Source organism: Eublepharis macularius, chromosome 4 (assembly GCF_028583425.1).
Source record: "Eublepharis macularius isolate TG4126 chromosome 4, MPM_Emac_v1.0, whole genome shotgun sequence".
NCBI classification, from domain to species: Eukaryota; Metazoa; Chordata; class Lepidosauria; order Squamata; family Eublepharidae; genus Eublepharis; species Eublepharis macularius.
The window spans coordinates 59,987,422-60,014,175 of NC_072793.1; the positions used below are offsets into that span (position 1 = coordinate 59,987,422).

The window sequence follows — 26,754 nt, forward strand, 5'->3', positions numbered from 1 at the left end:
AACGCGTGCGCGCACCCGCCTTCGCCCCGCCCCCCGCTCCATTTTTGCGTTTGCGGAATGATGAAAACCTTCGTAATTCCAGGAGTTCTCCATGGCGAGGGGCGGAGCTACCGAACGAAACGGTCACTGAACAAACACATAAGCCAAAAAAAAAAAAAGCCGTTCTTTTTTACGCACGCGCGTGCTCTGAAGCGGCCTCGCCCTGTCAGGGCGTAAAGATCACGCACACTTCCTGCTTGTCCTCTTTTCCTCCCTCCGGAAAATACATGCGCAGAAAGGCGCTCCCCTTCTTCCCCCCTTGTTTCCCAGAGTCCTCTGCGCGGTGAAGAAGCGTTGGTCGCGGGCTGGAGGCATTTTGTGTCCTGGATATCAGCAGCGAAAGAGAGCGAGAGATAGACAAGATGGCGGCGGCCGAGTGAAGCGCCAGACCGCGGTGGCGGCTGGACCCACTCGGACTGTTACTCTCCGGCCCGACCCAGAGGGCTGTCTCCCCTCAGAGGGCAACGGGTGCGCTGACAGCCAGGGAAACGCCTAGGACGTCTGCCTTGAGAAGGGCCTGGTGTGAGCGGAGCTGCGGCGACCGGAGTCCTTCCCCTTCCTCCCTTCCCCCCCTCCCCCTCTCCTATTCTGGATCGTGGCAGAACAGGGGCTCCCTGAGGGAAAGCCTCGGCAGGCTTGCGGCGTGTGAATAGCCCCTCCCTTCCCACCCCTCACCCACCATGGCGAGCAGCAGTGGCTCCAAGGCCGAGTTCATCGTCGGGGGCAAATACAAGCTAGTGCGGAAGATCGGCTCGGGCTCTTTCGGGGATATATACCTGGCCATCAATATCACCAACGGGGAGGTAAGGGCCGGCGGGCGCCCGGGCCTTGGCCCCTTTTCGTCTACAGTCTCCGTTGGCGCCGCTGTTTCAGGGCAGAGATCCAGTGGATAGAAGTCGATGGTGTCCTCCGTGTCTCTTAGCAGAAATGATCCCGCTTTCAGAGTGGCAGGCAGCTTTTCCGGGCTCAGTCGTCGGGTTGCCCCGATTCTGCCTGATTTTGAGGGGGCGATACCCGTGTTTTCATTTCATCATTTATACCTTCGACGTGCCTTGTTTAGGTATTTGTTGGCTTTAGGAACGGACTCTCGGTGATTTAAAAGTGGTTATGATTTTTGTAGTAAGAAATTCACTGAAGATTGTAATAAACCGCGAGAACGTTCACAAGGTGCGCTTCTCTCCTACTAAGATCTCAGGAGGCTTTTTTCTTCTCTCTGTCTCGTGACTTTGCAGTGATGAGACTGCAGTACTTGGTTAAAGCTTTGAGGAAAAAATATCTCCTCCCCCCGTTTCTTAAAAAAGTTCGTGTCTTGGGCAGTTTAATGGTGTTATAGCGGAAGAAAGTTGTATGTATTTGTGATAAGTAAGACTCCCGGTTACCTAGTATCCATGGAGAAAAGTAAGTAGCTCTCATGGCTTGTGGGAGGGGAGGACTCTCTTATGGGACTTTCTCCTAATCTTTTGCATGTTTAATAGGGAAATAAAGGTTCCAAGCATTTTTTGGTCAGAATGATCAGTTAACATTAACAGACTGTTGGCTTTCGCCTCTCCCACAGATATTTTTGTGTAAGTTGTGGCCTGTTGATAGTGGTTGCCTGACATTTCAGAGGATTTTCTTTTGTGGAAGGCTTGCCCCCAATATTTCCTGTAGCTGAGATGGGGTCCTCTTAATCAAGTGGATCTCTCACCCATGTACCCTCTCCACTGCAGGAAGTGGCTGTGAAGTTGGAGTCACAGAAGGCCAGGCATCCCCAGCTGCTATATGAAAGCAAACTGTACAAGATTCTGCAAGGGGGAGTTGGCATCCCTCACATACGGTAAGAATTAAAGCTCCTAAGAGGCAAAATACTTATTATCTCTTCTTGGAGGATTGATATATTTGTTTTTGTATGTATGGGGTAGAGGAAGTGTGATATGTGTTACCTTTAAAGTCTCAAAGTTATAATAAGCTGCATCTGCAAAAAGACCTTGAAGGATCCTTCTCTACCAGCTGCTTGTTCCCCCTACCCACCCCAGCTCAACTCTAATTCTTGTTGAGACTGCAGTCTCTGAATCAATAGCTGGCTACTCTCAGTGAGGATTGAGATGTACCAGTGGAAATGGCTGCTCTCTTTTGTGTTTTTGTTCCAACATGTCTTCCTCCTCTCCTTAGAAAATGGCGGATGACTGTGTTTAAACCTTGATCACAATCAGGTGGGAAGTGGGATATATTGCTTTGCTATTCCCCCGTTCAGTTCTTGAAACAATATTATATTGTGAAGATTAGGGCATCTGAGAGCTGGAGAGAGGAGTTGGATGAAAGCCTCATTCTGTAGCTGACAATACATGCGTCACTGGGTACTTGGTAATAATACATTACCATGTAAAGCAGTTGTAGGGGGGTTGCTCCTTGGCAAAAACTGATTTTCCTGAATTTTTACTGTGAGGTATAATTAAGAAGTGCATGATCTGGTTTTGGGGAGGGGGTTGGTAGGCCACCAGGAAAGTGAGACTTGACAATATTTAATCTGATTTCAGCATAGATATAGTAGGTAGTTTTATTAAACTTGGTACATAGTCATGATTCAGACATTCTCCATCAGTAACATTTTACCAGTGCTTTAAAGTTTTATAGTCAGCACTATAAAGTGTCTTGAAATATGTGAAAATGCACATGAGTTTGGCTTCTAAATTTTATTAATGTTAAATCAGTATTTATAGAAATAGATAGCAGGACTTTGTTGATTTAGACAGGGAGTCATACTGAACTAATTCATTTAACATATATTTTAGTAGTTTAGCATCTGGCAGTATATTCCAAGATCAAAGGGTCTCCTGTGTGAGAGTGAAGAACAAACCTATTTAAGGTACCTCTTTTGGTTACCTGATTAGATTCTGTTCTAAAGAGTTAAGAACATCAGCGTTCTTTTAAAACTTGATGCCTTAGTATCTGCTTCTTGAAGGTCATAAAGCATATATGCTTGAAGATAGCATGATGTAAAGAATGAATATAAGATTATTAATATGAAGCATCTTACTCCTCTGCCCTCCCAGTTTTAATTCCATTGTGTAACTGTAGAGATAAAACTGCATTAATTACACAGCAGATTTTCAGTTCTGTTGGATTTTTGGAGGTTTTTTTTTCAAATAAATCATCTCTCAGAGATGCTGTTCAGACCTGTGCTTTGATGTAAAGAGTATAAGATAAGCAGCTTTGTTTCTAAAGTTCTGTTAAAGAATCTTGCTTTTAAACCTGTTTGTCATATGTTAAAATGATGGTCTATAGGTGCCATTTTAACTGTTGGATTATGTTGAACTAATGTGACTGTGCAACACTTCTTTTGAGTCTAGACATTTTCTTGTTTGAATATTGTGTGCATCACATTTTCCAATGTATAAACATTGGTAATTAGTTGTCTTTTTTAATTGATGGGTGCCTCAATATGTGATATTTACCTCAGAAGTAATTCACTATATATATATGTTCTCAGTCTAACCTACTTCACAGGGTGTTAGGATAAAATGGAAGGGAGGAGAATGATGTAATTCACTTTGAGACTTCATTGGGGAGAAGGTGTACAAATGAAGTAAAATAAGTATATGTTGGAGGTTTTGCTCAAGTATGTTACATTTGGCTTTAACTATTTCTACTAATAAATGTTTATGAAATTATGTTGCTAACTATACTTTAGTAGATAATGGCTTAGTTTAGAAATGGTGCTAACCTCAGTTAGGTAAGCTTAATTGTGCTTTGGTATGATGTCTTAATTGACAAACCACAGCTTGCAGTTGGGTGACAGACTGGAATCCAAACTTGTGTTTGAGGTGGGTTCGCAAACCATATTTGTGCTAACTGTGATTTAATGTGATGTCTGAATTGAGAAATCATAGATGAAGTTATTACCAGTCACTGCTGCACCATGGCAGTAGGAGTGGAATTACAAAGCTACATGTTAATAGGATGGCAAGAGAGTGGTTTGTTTACCAGTTAACGTTTAGTGCCACAAACCATGGTTTGAGTTCTAAACCACAGTTAGAACAATTTTTGCTGCCTCTTCAGGAACCTGCTTAAGGCAGTTTACAAAATAAAAATAATAAAAACATAAATAATACATTAAAGTCCAGCTTTAAAAAAGTCCCAGTCTACCATAAAAATATCAATCATAAAAATAGATCACAGACAGGTTAAAGCAATAGTTTCCAGGTTAATGGTGTTTAAAAACTCAGTCTCTGAATTAAAAACCTGGCTAAACAGAAATGTTTTGGCTTGGCATCTAAAAGAAAGCAAAGTCATGGGGGCTAGGTGAACTTCAAGGGGAAGCGTATTCCTCAAGTGAATTGCCACAACAGAAGAAGTTCTGTCTCTAGTTGCCATGTGCCTCACTTCTGAAGGCAGGGGTGAAGAGAGCAGGGCTTGTGAGTAATACCTTAACTGATGGGCTGGATAGCATGGAAGGAGGCGGTCCGTCAAGTACCCTGGCCCCAAGCTGTTTAGGACTTTAAATGTAAGTGCCTGTATGTTGAATTGTGCCTGGAAACAAATAGGCAGCCTGTGCAGATCTTGTATCACTGGGATGATAAGATCCCTGTATCCCTCCCCTGGCAATAGCCAGGCTGCTGCAGTTTTGACAAGCTGAAGTTTCCAGGTTGTGTTCAAAGACAGACCCACCTAAAGTACATTACAGTAATCTAACGTGAATGTAATAGGAGCATGGACCACTGTGGCCAGATCACTTTTTGAGGACATTTCAGCTGAAGCTGGCCCGAACTCTGTGGAAAACTCAGTGTTTAGTTCTTTGTATGGACTGTGCAATGTTGCTTTGAGATCTTAAAATAGTTGGCATCAAAATCTTTTTGGTATAATTCATAATACTAACAATTACTGAAGCACTGAAGTACATATTTGCATCATAGTTCACAAATTGGTAATGTATTAAATTTGGAAAGTCAGAATGGTTACCTGTGGCTAAATTATGTGGTCATGTGGTCTCTTGGAGATAATACACTAAATGTGTGACTAGAACTTGCTCTGATGTTGATTGCAGCTAATTATGTATTGTCAGTTCTTTCTTAGAAATTAAACTGCCTTGTTCTGTCCAGTCTTTAAGTTCTAGAACTGAACAGTTTTTCTTTAATGTATGCATTGTTTTTCAAACAATGATGTAGCTGGCTGGAAAATATATAGGGCGAGATAGCATCAAGAGAATTAATATAAATCAGGAATCTACTAGCACTTTAAAGAGAAACAAAACTTATTTCCTCATTAGCTGTTGTGAGTCAGAGTTTACTTCATCAGATACATGTGATGAAGCAAGTTCTGACTCATGGACATTCATGTTGGAATAAATTTTATATTTTTATGTTGTCTTGAAACTGTTAGGCTTTATTTATTTTACAAAATTAGGGCAACCCAGGCAGCTAACAAATTAAAACATAATAAAACCATATCTTTAAAGCGTTAAAACCAACAGAAATGCATAATGAAAACAATTGGCATTACAGCTAAAATATACATTCAAAAGCATAAAAACAGCAATTAAAACATAGTGCTGGAAGGAGGGAATGCCAGATGAAGCAGTCTTCACCTGCTGGCAGACAATAGCAACAGAAGGGCACAGACAAGTCATCCTGAAGAGAGAATTCCAGAGTTTTGGTGCTCCAAGAAGGTCCTCTCCTTAGAAGAGGAGTGCAGTGGTCAGATAGGTTTGTAAAGGAGTAGGTGGTCCCACTCTAGTCAATATGCTGACTACAGAATTATGCACCAGATGAAGTTTCTGAATACTTCAAAGGCAGTCCCACTTTGAAGGCATTGCAGTAATTTAATGTAGATGAAAGCAAGGCATGTTGCTACAGGCTCACACAACTACCCATCTGGAATTATTGTCAAAGAGTATTAATGTTTTTATCATTTTGGATTTTTGTATATGTTTGTTTGGGCCAGAATTCTGTTACATAGAGATTTAGACAAGTTTCCAGCAGTAAAATTAACATAGTAAATGTACTGCTGTTAGTTGCATGTGATACTATTGTAAATAAAAATTGCTCACTTACTTTTCTGAATACTGGCTTTGAAACCAGTCATGTGCTGAAGTCAGAATATAACTAGATTCTAGATACCATAGCTTACTATTGCAACATTTAAATCAAAAGTTACTCAATCTTTTGTAGTGTGCAGTGCACCTGAACTTGCTGCTTTAGTATGGGCTAAGATCCCAAGCGCCACCCAGTGAGGCATATATGCACAAAAAGGACTTTGAGACTGCTTTCCGTCTGAAAGTTACAGCTCATATAGCTTGATAGGTTGCTTCTGAAACTTAGAATAACTCATATGGTTTCTAGTACAGCTGCAGCTCTAGGGAAAGTGCTGTATGTGTGTTTAAGGAGGGTCAATCTGAAAGCGCCCTTCCATACACAGAGGGTGTCCTTTCGAACAGACCCTGCATCTTGGTCCTTTCTCTGAACTTACGTTTGACAGCATGTTGCTTCCTAACAAAAAAACAAATTACACAATTAGGTAGGCAGTTCTTTTCAGCTTACAGAATCTCTAAAACAGGACTAAACAAATCCCAGATGCCATGGCACCAAGAAATTTCCTTTTGGAGCCTAGAGTTTTCAGCGGTAATTTATTGTAATAGCCTCTTGGTGATTCTCAGTAGAAGTAAAAAGCTTATTTAGGTGAGGAATAGAGGCCAGTTTTTTGTTATGGTGACAATATTTACACACTTTATTACACACTACAGCAATTTTGCTACAGCTTTAAAAAAACAAATTGTGAAGAGTTTAGGAATAGGTTTTGTGATAGCAATATTTTTTAAATTTTATTTACATTACATTATAGTCTACCTTTTCTCACTGAGACTCAAGGTAGATTACATAGTGTAAGTCAATATGACATGGCTGGGACATCAAACAAACAATATAATAGGGTTTGGACAGCAGATAACTTGAAAATAAGCAGAAATCTGATACAACACTAAAACAATGCTGCACAAACCATAAGCAATTAAACCTGGCATGTTAAATGATGCAGAAATAACCTAGTAGGAGCATACTTTTCTTCAACAAACATCACACAGTAGTATAGTTACAGTCTTCCCTATCCCTTTACCAAAGCATCCTTCCTTACAATACAGCCCACCTACTTGTGTAAAAAAAAAAAAAAAGCCCTCCTGAATAAAGCTGAACTATAGAATCCCAAAGGTTGAAAAATAAATCTGGCTGTTAAAAAACATTTGTCAGGGCATGCTGGTTTAATATGTGGACACACTGTTTTTAATACCTTCATTTGGACTATCTGGTTTACTAATCTCATTTATTCTGAAAAATGACTGTGCACAAGAGAATGTGATGTGTGTATTTTTTAATTAGAATTAGACGTCTTGACTAAAAGAAAAACCTGAAATATATCTTATCTCTAGAATTAGAATCCCAAATTGCTGTAATGTACTTACACATTTTATTTTTAAAAACATTTCTGTGCCACTTTCCTATTCAACAGGGTCCTGTTATGTTTACTTTTAAAATTGTGTCTATCATTTATACTTGTAAAACAGAAACATAGTTATGACAAAAGCTACAAGAAGAATCTATCCATATTTTCTAGTGATGCAGCATAGTTTTCATTATCCCTTCCCAGTGCAGATCAGAATGTGTAGAGATCCATATTGTCCATGATGCAGAGACGTTTGTCATTTATAGTAGTCCATTCTGTGTTTGAATGTCTCCATGGGAAGGAATGAAGTCCCCTGAGCTATTAAAAAGAGATGGATTCTAATTTAACATTTCTGTCTCATGGACAGAGCTGTGTTTTCAGTAACACAACATGCATGCTGTTATCTGTGCTTTCATTAATTCTTGAATTAATGGAGAGCTGTTTTCTGCTTTCATATTTTGCTTTTTCCATAGTATCATCCCCAAACCACTTAATATAATAACACTTTCCAGATAGATTGGTAGTCATTATTTGCATCCAGGAGTAGTGTCATCACAGTTCATCACTGTTTGCTATAAAGCTCTAAGGCAATTGGTGATTATAACATTATAAGCAGGAAGTATTCCATATTTGTAGACAGTAATCAAATACTAAATGTCATGGTTACTAGTCCTAGTATCCTTACACAGCCTGGGAATTGGCTTTGGTAAGGGAATATTTTGTCACTCTTTACTGGGATTTTGTTGGACAGTGATTTGACGATGCTTCACACACTCACTTTAACCAAATAAAATACTTGGAAAAATCATTCATCCCTGGAGTTACCTTCTTTTCTTTGTTCTTTTCTTGAAGGAAAGGGTGGAAGTGTCTGAAATGACGATGCTCAAGTCCATGTGGGGAGGGGGAGGAAAGGCATTGAAAATACATTGCCTCTCTGTTTCCCAGAATGATAATTTGATTTTTGTTTGATGCTGGGAATTGGATATATTCTCTGATTTTTGGCTGGGTGTATGAAAGCAAAAGGAGAAAGTAAGCACACCAATGATAGCATATTTAAAGTAGGAGTGCCGCTGACTCCTACTTATTTCCTTACCATTTGTTCTAATAGTTATGTATGTGGAAGTCAGTGCAAATGAACATAAAAATAACACATGCTAGAGCCGATTTCATGCTGCATTTTTTTGTGTGGAAATTCATTAAGGTAGTAATCCCAGAATGCCTTCAGGTACATACAGTGCTATGTTGAACACAGTAGTTATACTTCAATGTTTCTGTTTGCTCAGATTTGAGAAGTCTCTTTTTGGAGGTCTGGGAAGGTTCCTCTCAAAAGAGGACAGAAGTCTTTTTGGATGCAGAACTTTCACAACGGCACTGTAGTTTTTAGTAACAACAACATTCAATTTATATACCGCCCTTATATAGCACCCTTCCCAACTTAATGCCACTCTCAGAACACTTTATAAAGTGTTATTATTTGTATTACTTCTGTATCTTGTCTCTTTGGAGGATTAGAATTAGCAGGCTTAACTTGCTTTTATTCTAGTGCTGACATGCTCTCACTTACCTTACCCATTTTAAAAAAATCACTAGATTGGTGGTTAATGTAACGAAACTGTAATTATGGTTTATTCTGGGTAGAAGTAGTTGTGAAAGTCAGTTTAACCATGTAGTAGTTTATCAGGTATGTGACAGTATGAAGAAAAATCTAGTATGAATTGGGCTGTATGTGATGACCTATGTGCCGCTCTGTGCTGTGGCTATATTTTTTTTCCTGACAGCTGCAGTGGATGAAGAGCCTTGATGGGTCATGGCATATACAATCCAGTTCTTCCCTCTCTCGTTACATGGTCTTAAAGCCATTTAGAAATTGCAGTGAAGAATCTGGCAATAAGAACTTTAGCTACACAATAAAAACAACCAATATGCTTCAATAATGCAAACTTAAGTTAACAAATAATACAGCTTTCATATGAAGGAGAGTAAGAATAGGGTTTGAAATTTTAGATGAATTTGGAGTGCTTCTGAGCTTTATTCAGTGTAGAAGTTTATCAGCAAATATGTTCAAGATTTGGTTTGATCTAAAGCAAGTTTCTGTAATTTTCTTCTTTCCATTGTTAGATACATGGATGCATTTTGAGTCAGCATATTTGCATTATCGCATTCAGTGGTGTCTTGTGAATATCACTTGGATAAATTTTAGTTCACTAGCCCTGTCAGTGCTGTGTGTAGGAATTTGAAGCATATTCAGCTAAACCTGGTGGCTTAAATCTAAATATGGTAAATTCATATTAAGAATCCTGAAATGCTGACAGTTCTACATTTTATTTTTAAGGAATGTTAAACATTGGTAGTGGAATAAATTATGTAAAAACCTGCTTGAGTACTGGAGATATTTTATCCTCCCTTCTTTTTTTAGAAATATGAAAAGTTTGAGAGTGTGCATGATGAGAAAGCATCTTGTTTCTGTGGGTTAATGCTGCTTGTGAGGACTGGCTTTAGTTTCAGCTGATTGGCCATGTCTTGTGACATTTAATCTTCAGAACTAATCTATATACCATAAATTCTGCCTGTTTAAAACTTAATTCCCTGTGGTTTTATATTAAGTCTTTTATAATATGTAGTTTTTCTGAAGTTTATAAAATCAGAAGGGCGCTGGTACATGAATGTATAGCTCAGCAGTTATAATTTTTACAGTTGTATGCTTTTCTCTTTTGAGCTTTAAAATTTTCGTTTGGCTTTACTAGGTGTCTTAAGATGCATGAGAGAAGAGTAGTATGAACTGGCACGCTGCCAATTCATTCAGATGCTTGAGCTGTAGAACCACAGTAATTCCGCACTATAATGAATGGCACGTGTGAAATCAGGCAAGCTGGGGGAAATGGAGTCAGATATCTGAGGGGAAATAAGATGAGAATTAGAGAGTTGAATGCTAAAGTAGTAAAATGGACTGCTCAACTTCAGTCTGCATGTTTTGGAAAACTCCCCTGAGATAAAAACTCGTTTAAAAACAGAAAAACAGCAGTGCCAGGGCTGTAGTGGCATAGGGATGCACAAGAGTGTTCTCAGCATCTCACGCTGCCTCCACAGGCATGTTTTTCTCCTTTTTGGCATTAAGACTGGAGTGTTACATTCTGTGGAGCCATCCACACAATGTGTTGCTCTAAAAATCATTCTACATGTTCCTTCCCAAACCTGCTTTGTTCAAACTTTTTTGGAACATGTTCTAAGAGAATTCTCATACCATCAGGATGGAAAGGTGCAAATATTCTTGCCCTGCAAAGTCTCCACTCACATGGCATCATTTTTTCTTCAACACCCCTCTCAGCCATCATTTCCCCACTGCACTACCTTTAAATAAGTTAGCAATTGCTATCGTGGTGTAACACTATAATCTTTAATAATTACCAGTTTTTTTCCCTGTGTTGTATATGGTATATTGCAACAGAGGCATAAAGACGCAGCTAAATGGTATGGCAGAGTGCAGTTTCTGAATCCTTAGGCAATTTTTGGCTTGAGATACCGATATATGTAGCATATTTCAGCCGACATAATGAATACTTTGTCAGTACTGCTATGCAGTTAAAACTTCTTCTGCTTACATTTCCTTTACTAATACTGAACAGTGCTCTTGATTAGAGATGGGCACAAACCGCATTACGAACTTCAAAAACCCACAAAAATGGCGATCGCAATCCAGTGGTTCGCGATTGTCCACGGTAAACAAACCAGCATTTGGGAGAGGCCTGGTTCGGTGCGTTCGGCCACGGTTCCAGAATCCAGACAGTCAGGCACCAGCAATCAATTCCCCTGGCAACGGAGCCGGGAGAATGCTTGAACTCTCTGCGCTCCTTATGTCGCCCTGGAAACCCAAATGGAAGCCCAGCTTGCCTTGATCGGCAGGTCTTCCTTCCAACCACGGAGCTGCAAAGCAGTTACAAGTTGGGAGAAGACACCCAGGGGAGGGAGGGGGAAGGGGGTGTCCCGTAGCCACGGGCACTCCAATCTCATCCCTGCAAACCCTGATAGGCAGCTCTGACGGCCAAACACAGACCTCCTGCGTTGCTCAATGGGACCTGTGCTTATAAATAGCTGTGGGCTCCCAGGCTGGGTTTCACTTTCAGCGAGCAGTGGAGTGGGACAGAGCTCTTGCTTGCCACTTGCTAGCCTTTGGGGAGAGAGACTGAGAGTATAATTGAGCTTGGATTTTTGTGGGAATTTCCTGGGGGCCTTGGATTGGAGAGGGTATAAGTCCAAGATCCCTTTTGCAATCTTGTCCAAACTTGGGTGATGGCTGTAGGAGAGCCTGCAAAAGACTCCCTGGGAATATGGGCTCTCTAAGTGCCACGGGGGCCGTTCCGCACCCAACGAACCGCAAACCGGTTCGGTAACGGAAAATGTTCATTGCGGTTCGCGATCTTGGGATCGTCGTCAGCACCGAACCGCGAACCGCTGGTTCGTTAATTTTTTTTTGGTTCGCATCCATGTCTACTCTTGATCATTCTTTGATTAATAAAATATGGTAGTCTCTGTAGTTCTTAAGCTGAAGCATCTTTCTTAGTTCTGCTTCCTTATGACAAGTTACACTTGAATAGTACCCTAGTCCTGCTCTTACTTGAAACTTGAAGAATACTAATTAAGTTTGGGGCACATCATGTGTGCATAGCTCTGACTCCTGTAGTCGGTAAAGCCTGTTCATGCTTATTGCAAAATGCTACATGAGTGTAGCTGCTTGGTGGAAGTGGGGCAGCTTGTCATTACACAGTGACTCACAGAAAGAGGTTTGAATTCTGACAGAGTGGGAAAATTTCCAAATTAACAAAAATTATTGATTGGCATCATGTAATCTGGTACCGTTTACATGTGCTAGTCAATTTTCTAAAAACTTTGAAAGTTTCCATCTATAGTGACAGGTACCTGCTTTTTCTGCGTAGACTTCCTTTGCTATAGCTCCCTACCAGTTAAGTGGTTGAGCTGTGCATCTGCACTCTGGTTTGAATCCCACTACTGCCATGAGCGCAGCAGCTTTCGGTAAGCCAGTCCTCTCAACCCCAGTTCCTCAGCTGTATTGTGGGAATAACAACACTGAACTTGTTCACTACTCTGAGTGGGGCACTAATCTGTCTAGAAGAGTGGTAGATACGGGCAGTTGTTGTTCTAACCTGTCTGCCTGCCTCCAGTTTCTATGCCTGTTCTTCTCATGGTTACTTGACTAACAGAGCAATCCTAAGCAGAGTTACTCCAGTGTAAACCCATTAAAGTAACTCTGCTTAGGATTGCACCGCAACTGAAATTCAAGCGTTGCATGGTGCCAGGCTCCTGATCACCTCTGTGTACCTAGTAGTGGCTTCTGATTATGGGACTATGGCCCAAATGCAGTAAAATTTGTCTTCTTATATTGATCTTGTGGGATATGTGATGAAGTTGGTCCCTTCTACTTCAAAGGAAGATGAAAAATTGATTGTACCAAAGATTTGTGTCATGGATTTAACAGAGAGGTAGCCTAGCCTATTAGTCTAGTGTAGCAAAATAAAACAGAAGTCTAGCAGCATCTTAAAGACTAACATTTATCGTAGCTTGAGCTTTCATTAGTCAAAGCTCACTTTAGATGAATGTAACACTCTAATAAGTGCTTCATTGGTTCATCAATGTCTTGAGTTCAGTCAGTCAGTTTATCTCATGGTGCATGTGGAGGGGCTTCGTTGGTTACCAAAGAAAAAAATAAAAGTACTGTCTTTGTATTTAATATAATTAATGAAATGTGTTCAAATTGTGGACTTGAGTTAGTAAACCCTTGAATCTAATCCCCACTCAGCTATGTAGTTTATGGGGAATAATCATATTTTTACCGCCTGACATTTCTTTATGAAGGGGGGCAAATGTTGTGATTTAGATTTTAAAGAACTATAGAATGAACATATTTGCAGAAGAGTTTTTTTGGCCACCTTTCCTTTTCTACTATAGCTTCAGAGTTATAGAATCCTTGGAACAGCTTGGATGAATCATGGGTGGAAGGTGAAGAGTCAAGCAACTCCTGTTATAAAAATCCTGCGCTTTCCTTCAGGACCTGGCCTTATGAAGCAGCTTTTCATGGGCATAGGGGGCTGCAGCGGGACAGGGAAGGTGGCAAAATGGCTTCCATGAACTCACTCTGTCAGCATTTTTTAGGATCATACTGTGTGTTCTTTTTCTGATTTTTCAGCAGTACAGTTGGAGTGAGGTATACTTGAAGACTCACTTTAGTGTACTTACCTTTTAATTTTTTCTATTTACACACACACACACACACACACACACACACACACACACCATTTGAGCAAAACATAATTACAATAAGGTAAGTCTTCAAGTTATATATATTTCTTCCTTTGGTTATCTGTAAAGGTAATGCTTTTGGTATTTGATTTTTTAAAAGTACTAACCCTAACTGCACTTAACACTTTCCTCTGAAACCTTGTCCTCTAAAAATCACCTACTGTTCACAGAACTCACTATTGTCTTTTAAGAGAATATAGTCATAGAGCTTTTGTTGTGATGGGTTGCTGAGAGTGTTACTTGCTTCTTCTTTGCTTTTTTAAACCCTAGAGACATTGGTCACATGTTTTAAAGTGATCAATTGTTGGGTGCTAGTTGCATACTGTGTAAGTCATGTGTGGCTGTTTGTAAGGCTGAGCTAAAATGCACCCCCACCCCAGATTTTGCTGCTGGTGAGCAAGGGTTTGCTTCTCTTTTCTAGTGATTTTTTTAAAAAGGTGGCCTAAAGTATTGAAATGCTTGTCATGTTTACTGGTGGCAAAAATCATATGGTTTCTGGTACTTTTTTGTCTATTTAAACAGAATACTAGAGTGAGTATGAGAAGCATTATAATTTCCCTGCTTTGGCTTTTCCCACTTTAGATGTCATCATGTAGCCACTGGGCCTTTGACTAGGGGCCAGCATTTTGTCCCCCTTCTGGCTGCCATGCCCTCCTTTTGCAGCAGCCCTGGATTTACATCATTGCAGCGCTCGTGGTTTATGGTGACTTTGCAGTAGCCTGATTTGCCTAGTGGCACCTGGACTTTCTCTTGCTATTTGGGTCAAGTTGTTATAAAGTGTACCTTTTAACTGTATATTTGAAGCCACCCTGAGCCCGCTTGCAGGAAGGGCAGAGTATAAACTGAAAATAAATATCCAAATCTCATTTCGTATGTGGTCATGTCATAAAGCTTCCTTCTCTCGTTCTGGTGTAGTTATTCAAAGACTAGAAGTAAAAAGTGCCACTCATAAATAGTGGCAGGCATAATTGCTGCTAACCAAAAGGACAAAATAAGTGGATAGTGATGGGGTGTTAATGAAATCTTTGTTCCTGTGAAAGTTGCTTTTACAAACCAAAAAAAGCTTAGCTAATAGGTTTGTGCTAGTTTTTAAAGTTTTTGTTAGTGTTGGGGGAAAAACAATAGTTGGATTGTTGCATATAAAGTTAAGACTGTGTCTTGCTTGTGATATCAACCCCAGAAAATGATTTATTGTTCCTGTTTTGTTGATTTCCAGGACTCTTACAGGTAGCAAAAGTACCTAGCAAGTTGACTATATTACTTAGTGCTGTTGCTTATTTTGCTGTTACCTTTAGGGATTCGGTTAAAACCAAGGTAATGTATGCAGTCTTTAGATGTTTCACAGTTTATTTTAAATAGCAGTTAACTGTTTCAGCATTGACAATGCAATCCTAAACAGAGTTGTCCCAGTCTAAGCCCAGTGAAATCAGTGGGCTTAGACTGGAGTAACTCTTTTTAGGATTGCACTGTGAGTCCTTAAAATACCACAAAAGAAAAATCATTGGGTCAATTAAAAAAAGTTGAGATATACATCTGCTAAATGTTTTGTGATGAATGAACTAACAAAATGAGAAAATTAGGTTGAAAATATGTGATTAACATCTACTTCTTTGCAGGTGGTATGGTCAAGAGAAAGATTACAACGTTCTAGTCATGGATCTTCTTGGACCCAGTCTTGAAGATCTCTTCAACTTCTGTTCTCGCAGATTCACAATGAAAACAGTACTTATGTTAGCAGACCAGGTGTGTATATTTGTGACACCAGGGAAATTATAGTACCTGGAAGTGCTGTTTGCATCAATTTTCCAAGTATGTTAGACTGTATAACTTTATATTTCATGTACTCTAGTGAATATTTGACACACACAGAAACAAAAGGAAGTGATACTGTCAGTGTATAGGACAAAAGTATCAAATACAGAAAATAATTTACGGAAATTATTCAACACAGCCATTCAAGCAACTGTATTAGATTTTTTTCTTCATATTTAACCTTTGTAGTCTTGCATTCAATATGTTAATGAGAAGAGACTAGGCAGGTGCAATAATGCAGCTACATACGTATTCCCTAGTCTAAAATGCCAGCTTGCTATTGTAGCCATATTTCCAACTAGTTGATCAGGAATTAAGACCAGGTTAAATTAGGCAGATTAAAGGTAAGGGTTTTTTTTGCAAGATCATATAAACATGAAGGTGACTCTTCTTCTGCCCGCCTTTGTTTCCACCCACCCACCCACCCACACACACACCCCAGATGATGGGAGGCTAGTCTTGAAGGTAAAAGCATCTATTACCTCTTTCCCCTTTCACTGCTAGCCAGCTGATAGGAGTGGTCTGGGCTTGGAGCAAAAAGCATGCTCAACACGCTTATCTTTTCAAGCCACCTCCAGTCAGGCTGTGTTTTTGCATTTTTCTGCAAACCTGGGGCCCCCTGGTTTGGAGAAGCATATTTTCTTTCTGTGACCTTATGTAGATTTTTGATCTGCACATTAGAGACATGTTCTGATGTACAGATGAATTACCATTAACTGTTTCTGCATAATTTTTACACTGTTTAATCTGGAATACCAGTCACCCAAGCCATTTAATGTGCAAACTTTCACTGGTAGAATGGGCACTTTAGCTGTAGCATTTGTTGTTGGTTAGCTTCTTGAAGATCAGAAGCAATTCTGTGTATCTTGCAGAGAAATAGTCCTAAAGCAACTGTGTGAATTTAGAATATTAACAATTCCTATATAAAACATTTGCCTGTTGAAGACCCTTTCGTGTAAATTTAAATGATGTCCAAATTGTTTTTCTACTTTCCTACTGAGTCAATAACATGAATGGCAGTCACTGTACATAATAAAGCCCTTTAAGCAAATTCAGCCTACTTATGAAGAAACTCAATACTATTGATCTCTGGGGAGTGAGCTGGACAGGTTTCTTGACAATAGCCAGCATTCAAAGGAAGCTCATTCATTAGCATTATTGGCTGCTTTGGGATTATTTTCAAATAACTAGATACAAAACTGTTACTCAGTTTTTTGTCATAGGTTATTGCCAGCGGTGCTTAAATATGTCTAAATTATTGGTACTCAAATCTTCTAAGTTTTGACCATTTTCTTCTGTTTGCAGATGATAAGTAGAATTGAATATGTGCATACAAAGAATTTTATACACAGAGACATTAAACCAGATAACTTCCTAATGGGTATCGGGCGTCACTGTAATAAGGTTAGTCTAATACTTTTTTGCATGAAAGAATAAAAATATAATGCCTCTGAGAATGGCAGTTCATGGAAATGCTGTGCAGCTTGAGTTAATTGCTTGTTAATGCTAAACAAGATTATTTGCCAAGTGTTGGGAATATCCATCATCCTGCTAAATGCAGAAGTGAGCCAAACTCCCAGCTTTTGTCCATTTTAATTACGGAATTTAAGGATACAAATCATTGTTATATAACCAACTTCTAATTGAGTACCCAAGTTTACTCTGTTCAGTGATATTGTTGACTGTTCCAAGTCAGTGAATAGCAGTACCACCACTTACCATAGCTGTGATTTCCTCTTATGAATTGCATTTATGCCAGCATGGTTGAACCCCAATTACTAGCTTTCAAAGTCTTGAAATTGGCTTTCACCCATCTGTCATGAGACCACTGGCTCCTAATAGTAACTTACATGCCTGTTGATATAACTGCTTCCTACACTTCCACAGCCTTATGGAAGTTCAGGGTGCAGTTGAAGATGTAGATTAACAGTTACAGACCTAAACAATTAACATTTTTACTGGATTTTAACTGTGGGCAGAATGGGCTGATTCATTAATTTAGGTGGAGATGCATGTTTCCTTTTGAAACCATTGGAAATATTTTTTTCTTAGCTTGTGGGAGTAAAATTTGCTAAACTCTACATGGAGCTCGGGCAGACAGGCAGCATTGGCAATGCAGTAAGCATGCTGTAAAACAGAAATTCATAAGTGCAGGACAAATGTATGTGATTATACTTTTATTGGGAGCAAGATTCCCACATGGGTTCTTCCTAGGCCATCTGAATGTTTACTCTTTAGATACTGCTAGCTATAAAATGTTTACCTACGTTTGCCTGTATGAATGCCAACTTGGGGCTATTACTTTAGAACAAAAAACTATTGAATTCTGATTAAAGGAGTTCAGCACATTAGTTTAGAAGAAACTTTGCACAGGGAGGAGGAAAACTTGCAACTATGAAATTAAAAGGTGAAGCATTTTTCTACGATCTTATTTCTGTTAATCTTCATTTATCTCTAAATTTCATTCTCTAATATTCTGTTTCCATAATACAAATAAATTCTTAAATTTTCTGGCAAGAACTAGAAGTGTAACTAGGAAACTTAAACCAGTTTTGTTTTCCTGTTTCTCTTCTCTTGGGGAGGGGGCTTTCTCCACACTTTTGAAAGTCGCAGTGAGTGGGTATTACGGCACCTTGTTTTTTTTAAGTGGCCTGGAAAATGCTATTGTGCCTTATTAGGTGGAAAATATAAACTGTGGACTCTGTTTCACTCCCAGGGAACTATTTAGGTCCAGTGCCAAATATAGAGGGCACCTGCTTTCAACTTAACTTTTGAAATAATACTGGACATAGGAGTATAAATCCCTTGGTTTAATCTAAGCAGAATTTAAACAAATTTTGCTTCAGGTCTATGTAAAAAGCAGCTCTTCTTCAGAAAAGTTTGCTTTTAGATATAGTTGGCAATTTTCTTCTTATTACTTCCCATTTTATATTTTATATTTCCCATACATTGTTTTAAGTCATTGCAGTTATACAAAGTTAGGATGTATGGTAATCTTGTTCCAGTAACTCTTTATTATCAACTAATTTATCATGTAGTGATATTAAATTGGAATGCTGAATTTTTCAAATAGACTCTTAATTTCTTGTTTAAGAGTGACTTTACTCCTTAGTATAAGATGATCTTTGAGCTCTGCTAGATTAAGCCCTGCATGCTTATGAAAGTGAACTTAAGGTGACTAAATGCCTTCTACCTCTTCCTTACTGAAGATTAACTTCCTACATATCTTTTGGGGGAAGGGCAGTTTGTGGAGCCAGAGGATATTTTCATACATGAAGTCCAAATTTATTTTTTGTTAAAGCCAAATGTTGCCATTGCTATCCCTGTTAAAGGCAGTGTCATTTTGAAGTGGCTCATGCTCACAATTACTTTGCCACATCTTCCAAATTTTTTTCCTATTATATTATCACTTCTGGAAACTGTAGTGCTTGGTGGAAGAAGGATGGCATTTGGCTACCCTATTCTTTCTCTAACGCCTCGGTGTTGCCTGTCTGCGCCAGCCATTGTTGCAATGTAAGCAATACTGTTTGATGCACTGCCACCCTCTATTGTTTGTTCAGTGTTTAGAATCTCCAGTGGGGAAGAGGAAAAGAAGCATGACTGTTAGTACTTCTCAGGACCCATCTTTCTCAGGATTAAACCAGGTCTGAAACTGTCTCCTATTCCAACCTCAATCCCAAACTCATATGCTTTTTTGTTTTGTTTTGAGAAACATGTAGACTTGCAAAAAGCACCTTATGTTGGCATTATTCAGACATACTTGGCAAACATGTGACATTACTAAGACTGTTTTTCTTGCGGCGCTTGTTTAAACTGTAAGGTTCTTTTTCTGTCCATATACATGTGAACTACGTTAGATTAACTGTCCAAATGTTTTATGTGGTGTTCTAGAGGAATATCCCATATTCTGAAATGTAATAAAAAGGTAGAAGCAGAATATGCTGTGCAGGATGTGCCTGCTAAGTGTGCATGCTCTGCATTTGGATGTAGGAGATCTTGGTATGATCATTCACCCTGTTCCTTCACAGTACAATGGTTGGGGGGAAAATGCATTTCAGGTAGGGACTCGGCAGTCGTGATCCACTGTACTTTCTTGTGTGTTAGTGGATTTGATGTTTAATCTGAATGTTCAGTAGACACAAATTAAGAATGCCTTTTGTATCTGTTTCCATGGGTGCAATCAAAATGAACTTTTGAGCACAGATCAGAGAAAACTAAACTACAAGGTAGTTGTAGAGAATTTTCTCCTCTGAAGTTTTACTGTACACCAAACGTCCATTATATATGTTAAGCAGCATTTTCATTTATCAAACCATGAACCTTTTTCTGTTTCTCTAGAGACCCTCAACTTTGAAAAACTTTTTTTTTGGACTAACATTAGCAGGCTAAGAAATACCTGTATCCATTGTGTGAATCATCATTGTAAAGTGCTGTGCCATCTGAAAAGGAAGCCATAACTTCTGACCTTTTCATAAACCTGTCTGCTTAAAAAGGAAGGAGGAATTAGGCCTCAAAAATACACTGGTGTTCATAAATACCAATATAATTTTTGCAGTTGTGCCAGAATTTCTAATAGTACAGAGAGGTAAGGATCCTGTGGTGGTCAGCACACATTTTAGATATATAATTTGACAGATATGCATGGAAGATGAGTAGAGCTGCAGTTCATACAAGTACCCTTGCAGCATAAGGGTAACCTTCCGCTAAGAGAAACCTTACTCTCCTGCCTGATAACGTGCTTCATCAGTAAAGAAAGAGATGTAACGTCTCTCTGATTCCAGACTTGCAGTACAACAGAGGGATGAGGTGTGGTAAAACAAAAACCCTTTATGTAACCATTTCCCTATCACTGGGCCATAAATTCTTATTGAATAGTAGGAATAGGTAGTTTGTTCAGAGTTCCACCAACTTCCAAATTACTGTTTTTATACATTAAAATGCCGTATTAATGAAAATTAACAGAAGACTGTTAACATACTTGGTCATCTGCACAATTATCACACAATTTCAAATGCTTTGGTATACCATATATTATTGCACAAGTTTAATTAAGGTACAGGATTTTCTTGGGAGCAGAATTTAGTGGTTCAACATCTCAAGAAACTTGTGTAGAAAAGAAATCTTACTTTACATGCACCTAGAAGGTAGTATAGGGGAACAGCCCTTAACTGCCTTAGGTAGAAGATAATCTTGGTTCATCTCAAGAGCTCTTGTTTCCTATTACATTTATTACTAATATACTTGCCTAGTAGAAGACCTTGGTAGTAAAACGTTTGATTGTAGAACCTCCCATGATGATAATTTCAGAAGGGTACCAAAGGAATCCCCATCCATTACCAGTGTGAACTAGCTTAATATTAGTGAATGGTCTGTGTATTTTTCTTGATTAGATCTGAATTTTCATGATTACTTTTTATCCTGTTCTTTCTGTATTTCTTGATCTCTCAACCATGTTTGTGTTTTTTATGCCACCTACTTAAAATGGTGGCATAGTGATGATCTACTCATTGCATCTAAAGATACAGGCTGCAGTCAGTGAAAGTTTATGCTGGGATATAATTTTGTTAGTCTTGAAGGTGCCCCAAGACGACTATTTATTTTTCCTTATGGAAATTATAGACTAGTTTCTCAAAGACATTGTACTATAAATATATTATGAAACATACAGGCGTTAATAAGACAAGCTAATATCATATTTGCATTTATGCTCATAGGTAGAGTGAATATTTGAAGTTTATGCTAAAACATGGCATTGCATTAAATGGAGATTACAGCCTGTAACTTTTCCTAATTTGGATCAGCTCTTCAGTGCTTTTGTGTATTCTTCCAGTCACCCAAATGTAATAATTTAGTAACTCTCAACTTCAACTACCTATGACTTATGTAAATTGCTTAATTATCTTTAATTATGCCCTCCTTATTTTTGTCTATTCCTCAGCTTCTCTGTGGAAACCATAGAAGCCAGTAAATTTGACAATAAAATATATTTTTCAATGATAGAGCCTGAAAGTGGCAACTACTCAAATGTTTTTTAAAGCATACATATTATAACTTAGTTCCTATGTTCTAATTAACAGTAATGTTCTCTAGTATATTTTCAGAGAAGCAGTTTTTACTTCAGTGATCTGTTTTCTAGGTAGTGTAGAGTAGAGATGGGCACGAGCTGGAAAAAACCGAACCTTGCGGTTTGTGGTTCATCACATTTCACGAACCACGAAACACAAACTTTCACTTACCTGCCCCGGTTCATGAACTGGGTTGTTTGGTTCGTGAATCGTCACTTCCGGGCCAGCAGAAGGCCTGCAGGAAGTCCATCCCCTGTTGCCTAGGAAACTGATTGATCGGTGCTAGGCTGTCTGAAGTGATGAACCAAATGAACCAGCCTAAAGTTCATGGCAGTTTGTCAGAAATGGGCTCTGATAAACCGCTGGTTCGCGAACCATGAACCAGCCTGGTTCGTCACGAACTTTGGTTTGTATTTCGGTTCGTGCCCATCTCTAGTGTAGAGTCATAATAGTGTACAAGTGTAGTCAGAATAATTGGCAGATTTCTGAAGTTAAACATAGCTGTATGTTAAACTGGCTCATTTATCAGTCTTTTCTGATGTTCTAAATTGTACCAGCTGAACTCCATGAAAGATCATATGAGTTGAACTTAGGGAATTTCATTTTAGCATAATGGAAATTTGGACATGATTAGCAGTCATTGTTGAACTGTGCTTTGCAGATCTTTTCATAACTGTAGCTCAGTTGCACCAATGTAGCGTACTGAAAAAAATGAATGGATAGAATTACTGCTTACATAAGTAAATGGCAGAAAAGCAAACTTTATCCTGTTCAATTTTTTTCTCACTAGTTAGCATAATATGAAAGTGTTGGATATAAATATTAAATAGCCTGAAGGCTAAATCTTAGTCTTTGAATAGCAGTGTTTAAAACTTTCCTTTATCCAACTGGGGAAGTTTCAGGATTATTTGAGTACTGTCTCTGTGAATTATGACAATTCTTCCTTTCGTTTAAAATCAGATTATGCTTTGTTAGATTTGAAACTCTAATGAATATAAACTTCAGAGACATGGGTGTGATTTCCGAACTGATTGTCTGCAGACTTTAATCTATTTCATTTTTTTCCCTTTAAGTTATTCCTTATTGACTTTGGTTTGGCCAAAAAATACCGAGACAACAGGACAAGGCAACACATACCATATAGAGAAGACAAAAATCTCACTGGTACAGCTAGATATGCCAGCATCAATGCACATCTTGGCATTGAACAGAGGTGAGTGTCCAAGGCAATTTTTTTAGTGCTACTGAAAGGTTTAAACATTTGGAATCTTCTTAAAAACGTTTTCCTCTTATCTTATGCATAGTATATAACATTGTGATTAAAACTATTCACATCTGAACAAGTGTATCCTTGTATATGCCCACAGTATATACAGGAATGATTGCCTAATGTAAATTCTTCTACCATCTTTATACTAAGTTCTTAAAAATAATTTCGAGCTGAAATCTTAAAGAATTACTCATTCAAATGTGAATTTTCTAGTTTTTCCTCGGGCCTCCATTTCTGTAATTCAAAGTCATCTTGAGTGCAGTATTGTACTACTGACTTTCTTATGTCTGCTGTAACTGTGTGCCAACATATGTTTTGAACGGGAAGAACTTCCCCCTCTGGTTCTTTAAATTCATTGGCTGCTGTAGCATTCTTGAGTTTGGAAAACAGTAATTCTCTGAAGCGAATCTCTATGAAGCATCAAAAATACTAAGCTTTGCTTACAGCCTACATCTTCTCATGTAGATACGAGTCTAGTCTTAAAGTAGAATGGTTGCTCATTCTTGGATTCAAACAGCTAGTTAAATTTGTATCCAGCACCTGCTAGTTGAACTACTGTAAATTTAGTAAGACTTGGGCTCCGACCAGCAGGCTGTCTAATCCAGCATCCTGTTTCCCATAGCGGCCAGTTAGATGGCTCAGAATACCCACAAGCAGAAAAAGAGGTAAAAACTTCCATCCCATGGTTTTCATCAAGTTGTTGAGCCTTTTATGAATGTGTCCAATTCCCCTTTAAAGCCATCCCAGCTAAAGATTATTGGTGCATGTTGTGCCAAAGAATTCCACTCTGTTATCTTCAGCAAAAGCTTTGTTCAGCACTTATGGGAAATGAGGGTTGCCGGTTAATCATATGTGCTGAATGCTCAGCTTATTGCTCTGCCTGTTCTTCAGAGGAATCCACAGCGACCACATCTCACAGGACAGCCCCCACGCCTGATGGGACTCTTTCCCCCATGCAGTTGCAGAGCTATCCTGTGCAGTAGGCAGACAAGTGTTCCAGCTACTCAGAAGCCCTCCAGCAAAACTAATTGCTGACAGCTTCAGGCAGTCTGAGGAAGGAGGCACCTTAGGATGACATCAGCAGACAGCACTAGCTGTCAGAAGTCCTAGCCAGCTGGAGAGACAGAAGTGGGGTGTATGCTTGAAGATACAGGAGTATGCTGGCTGAGTGGGAGAACCTCACCCCTTAGGGCAAGTGCCAGATGATAAAGCTTTTACTGTTTAGGTGTCCAGGTAAACCTGTTTTGTTCTGAAAAGCTAAGTTAAATAGTAGTGAGTGTAATTTCACATTTTTCTTCTGCAAGTTTGTCCGAAACAGCTTGTAGGCTTGCTGTGTATTGAGATACTGAAATTTAACTGGCAGTTCCAGCGTTTAAACCTTGTTAAGTCAGGACTCAACAAATCCCAGGCTACAAGGTCATCATGGTGCCTAGAAATTTCATGATAGCGCCTAATATTTTCAGCAGTGTAATGAGTCTCAGCATTTCTTAGTAGAGTACAAATAGTTGGATCCAATCAGTATTTTCCCTGGTGAAAAAGGGAGGAACCAGAAAGGCTATGTTTGGGATCATGGGAACTGCATGGAGAAAAGTCATGTGGATTGAGTGCTGTAATAAGCTTAGGAGTTTTCCAAGACTGAATGAGAAAGCCAGGTGGATCTAACCCAAACCTTACTTTTCATCTTGCGTTAAAGTGTTTTGTTGTATGACAGCAAAACAAATGTGCATGAATTTCTTGTCATTGATTGTTTATATCTAAATTAATTGCACATCATTCAGTAGTGTTGGATGAATTTGTCTTAACCAGTTACTTTCTTTATTGGGTCCATTATTGAATTAATATAATCATGAGAAATTGGGGAGATGTTAGGCTAGAGGTTTGTTTTTTGTTGTGATAACATTATGAGAAACTGTGAAGAGGTTAGAATTAGATCTTCTAGTAGCTATAGTTACAAATACAAAACTGTGAATGCTGAAAACTGAGCCAGGTTTTTAAATTTTGAGGCTGGCTTCTAGAGCCAAAGAACGTTTGTCAAGATCTGTGTTAAGTTTTCAATCAAATATGAGTAGTGTTTTAAGTATAAAATTGCCTTTTCCTTCACAGTCGTCGTGATGATATGGAGTCACTAGGATATGTATTGATGTACTTTAACAGAACCAGCCTGCCATGGCAAGGATTAAAGGTATGCCAGAATCTTTTTTTCAGAGTTGTGTAAGATTTTTTTGAGTTCTGGAAGATCTGGCTAAAGAGGAAGCTAGTCTTTTTTTAAAAAAAAGTTTTATTAAGAAGAGGAAACTAGTCTTAAGACTCTGATGCCGCCATGGCACCTAGTTGATCTCCTATGGCTGTTCAACCACAGAGAAATAAATGTCACAAACCCTTGCTATGGCTCAGATGGCATAGAGAGTGCAATCCTGGTGACATCCAGCAAGCAAGGAGCAGTGTGCCAGTGACAGCCCCATGACCTTCTACTGAGGCAGCTTTCACCTGCACATGGGACATAGTACAGGGGATCTTGCTGTCCAAAATGATGGCCATGTGGAACAGTTCACAGGTTGTCCAACACTCTTTGGTTGCCTACATGGTTAATTGGTATCCTAATCTGCATTGGTGCTTGGGGGTGGGGCACTTGTTTGCCCCCCTTGCATTGTTGTCTGTTGGTTATGCCAGGGTTTTCACTGTTATAACATTATGCTGATTTGTTTTTAAACAATATTTATATCCCCCCTTTCTGCCCTCATAGGGGGCAAAGGTGGCTAACAAATTAAAACACACATAATAAAATCACATTTTAAAACCATTTTAAACAAGAGCTAAAAACATACAAAGACATAAAAACAATTAAAACATTTGAAAGAATTAAAACATTAGGCATAAAGGAGGGATCACTAAGCCAAATGAAACAGAAAAGTCTTCACCCGCTGGCAGAAGATGGCAACAGAAAGGGGGCAGCTGAATTTTCCTGGGGTGTGAGTTCCAGAGTTTTAGTGTCACAATATAGAAGGCCCTCTCCCAGATTGCCACCCACCTCATCTCAGAATGCTGGGGCATCTGAAGCAGGGCCTCTAAAGATGACTGCAGTGCTCAGGTAGGTTCCAAAAGGAGTAGATGGACCTTATGGTCTGTTGGTCCTAAAACCATATAGGGCTTTAAAGATCAGCACCGGCACCTTGAATTGTGCCAAGGAAAAAAATTGGAAGCCAGTGTAGATGGGTCAAGACTGGAGTGATATGGTCCCTATGACCCATTCCAGCTAACACCTTGGCTGCAGTATTCTACACCAATTGAAATTTCCAAATGCTTTTCAAGGAAAAGTGCATTGTGGTAATCTAATCTAGATATAACCAAGACATACACCACAGTGGCCAGATTATTTCTACCCAGGAAATGCAGAAAAGACTGGCTAACCAGACAAAACTGTTAAATGGCACTTCTAGCCACAGCTACCACTTGCTTATCCAGCAGGCCTCAATCCAGTGATGGCATTCTAATGTTAGGAATTCATCACAGGGCTCCTGTAGCTCCATGGTTGAGAATTCCTTGGAGGAAAGGTATACATTGTGTAATTGGGATGGCATAGGCAAAAATGACTGTACTTGGAGTGAAGTCTGTTTGAAAGGGAAAATAAACATAGGTTCTTTTCCATGTTAACTGTAATGTTTCTTGTTCTAGTTTTAAAACTTAAAACTTGCCTGTTAAAATGTGTTTTGGTGTTTAATGAAAATATGGCTGTATGTCTAAAGCTTGAAAGTTGTGTAATGTGAGGAGGAAAAAAATGTAGCTGATATATGCATATTTTCAGCTAGTTGTCTCTAGGATTATGCAATCCAGGGTCATATGGCACCA

General features: G+C 39.0%; 1 protein-coding gene across 6 annotated transcripts in view; it reads left to right on the plus strand.

Annotated features, from left to right (window-relative positions):
- The first annotated feature begins 281 nt into the window (after positions 1-281).
- The window catches only part of CSNK1A1 (casein kinase 1 alpha 1), a 56,727-nt gene continuing 30,254 nt past the window's right edge, over positions 282-26,754 (plus strand). For 2 of the 6 annotated variants that reach the window (XM_054976983.1, XM_054976986.1), the window contains exons 1-7: positions 282-842; positions 1,749-1,855; positions 15,378-15,504; positions 16,879-16,977; positions 19,134-19,217; positions 22,712-22,851; positions 25,012-25,090. In XM_054976983.1, coding sequence (XP_054832958.1) covers positions 720-842; positions 1,749-1,855; positions 15,378-15,504; positions 16,879-16,977; positions 19,134-19,217; positions 22,712-22,851; positions 25,012-25,090 — 759 coding nt within the window. In that variant the 5' untranslated portion in view covers positions 282-719. The remainder of the gene's footprint in view (positions 843-1,748; positions 1,856-15,377; positions 15,505-16,878; positions 16,978-19,133; positions 19,218-22,711; positions 22,852-25,011; positions 25,091-26,754) is intronic. The other 4 variants (XM_054976985.1, XM_054976984.1, XM_054976988.1 and 1 more) reach the window with 4 other exon arrangements.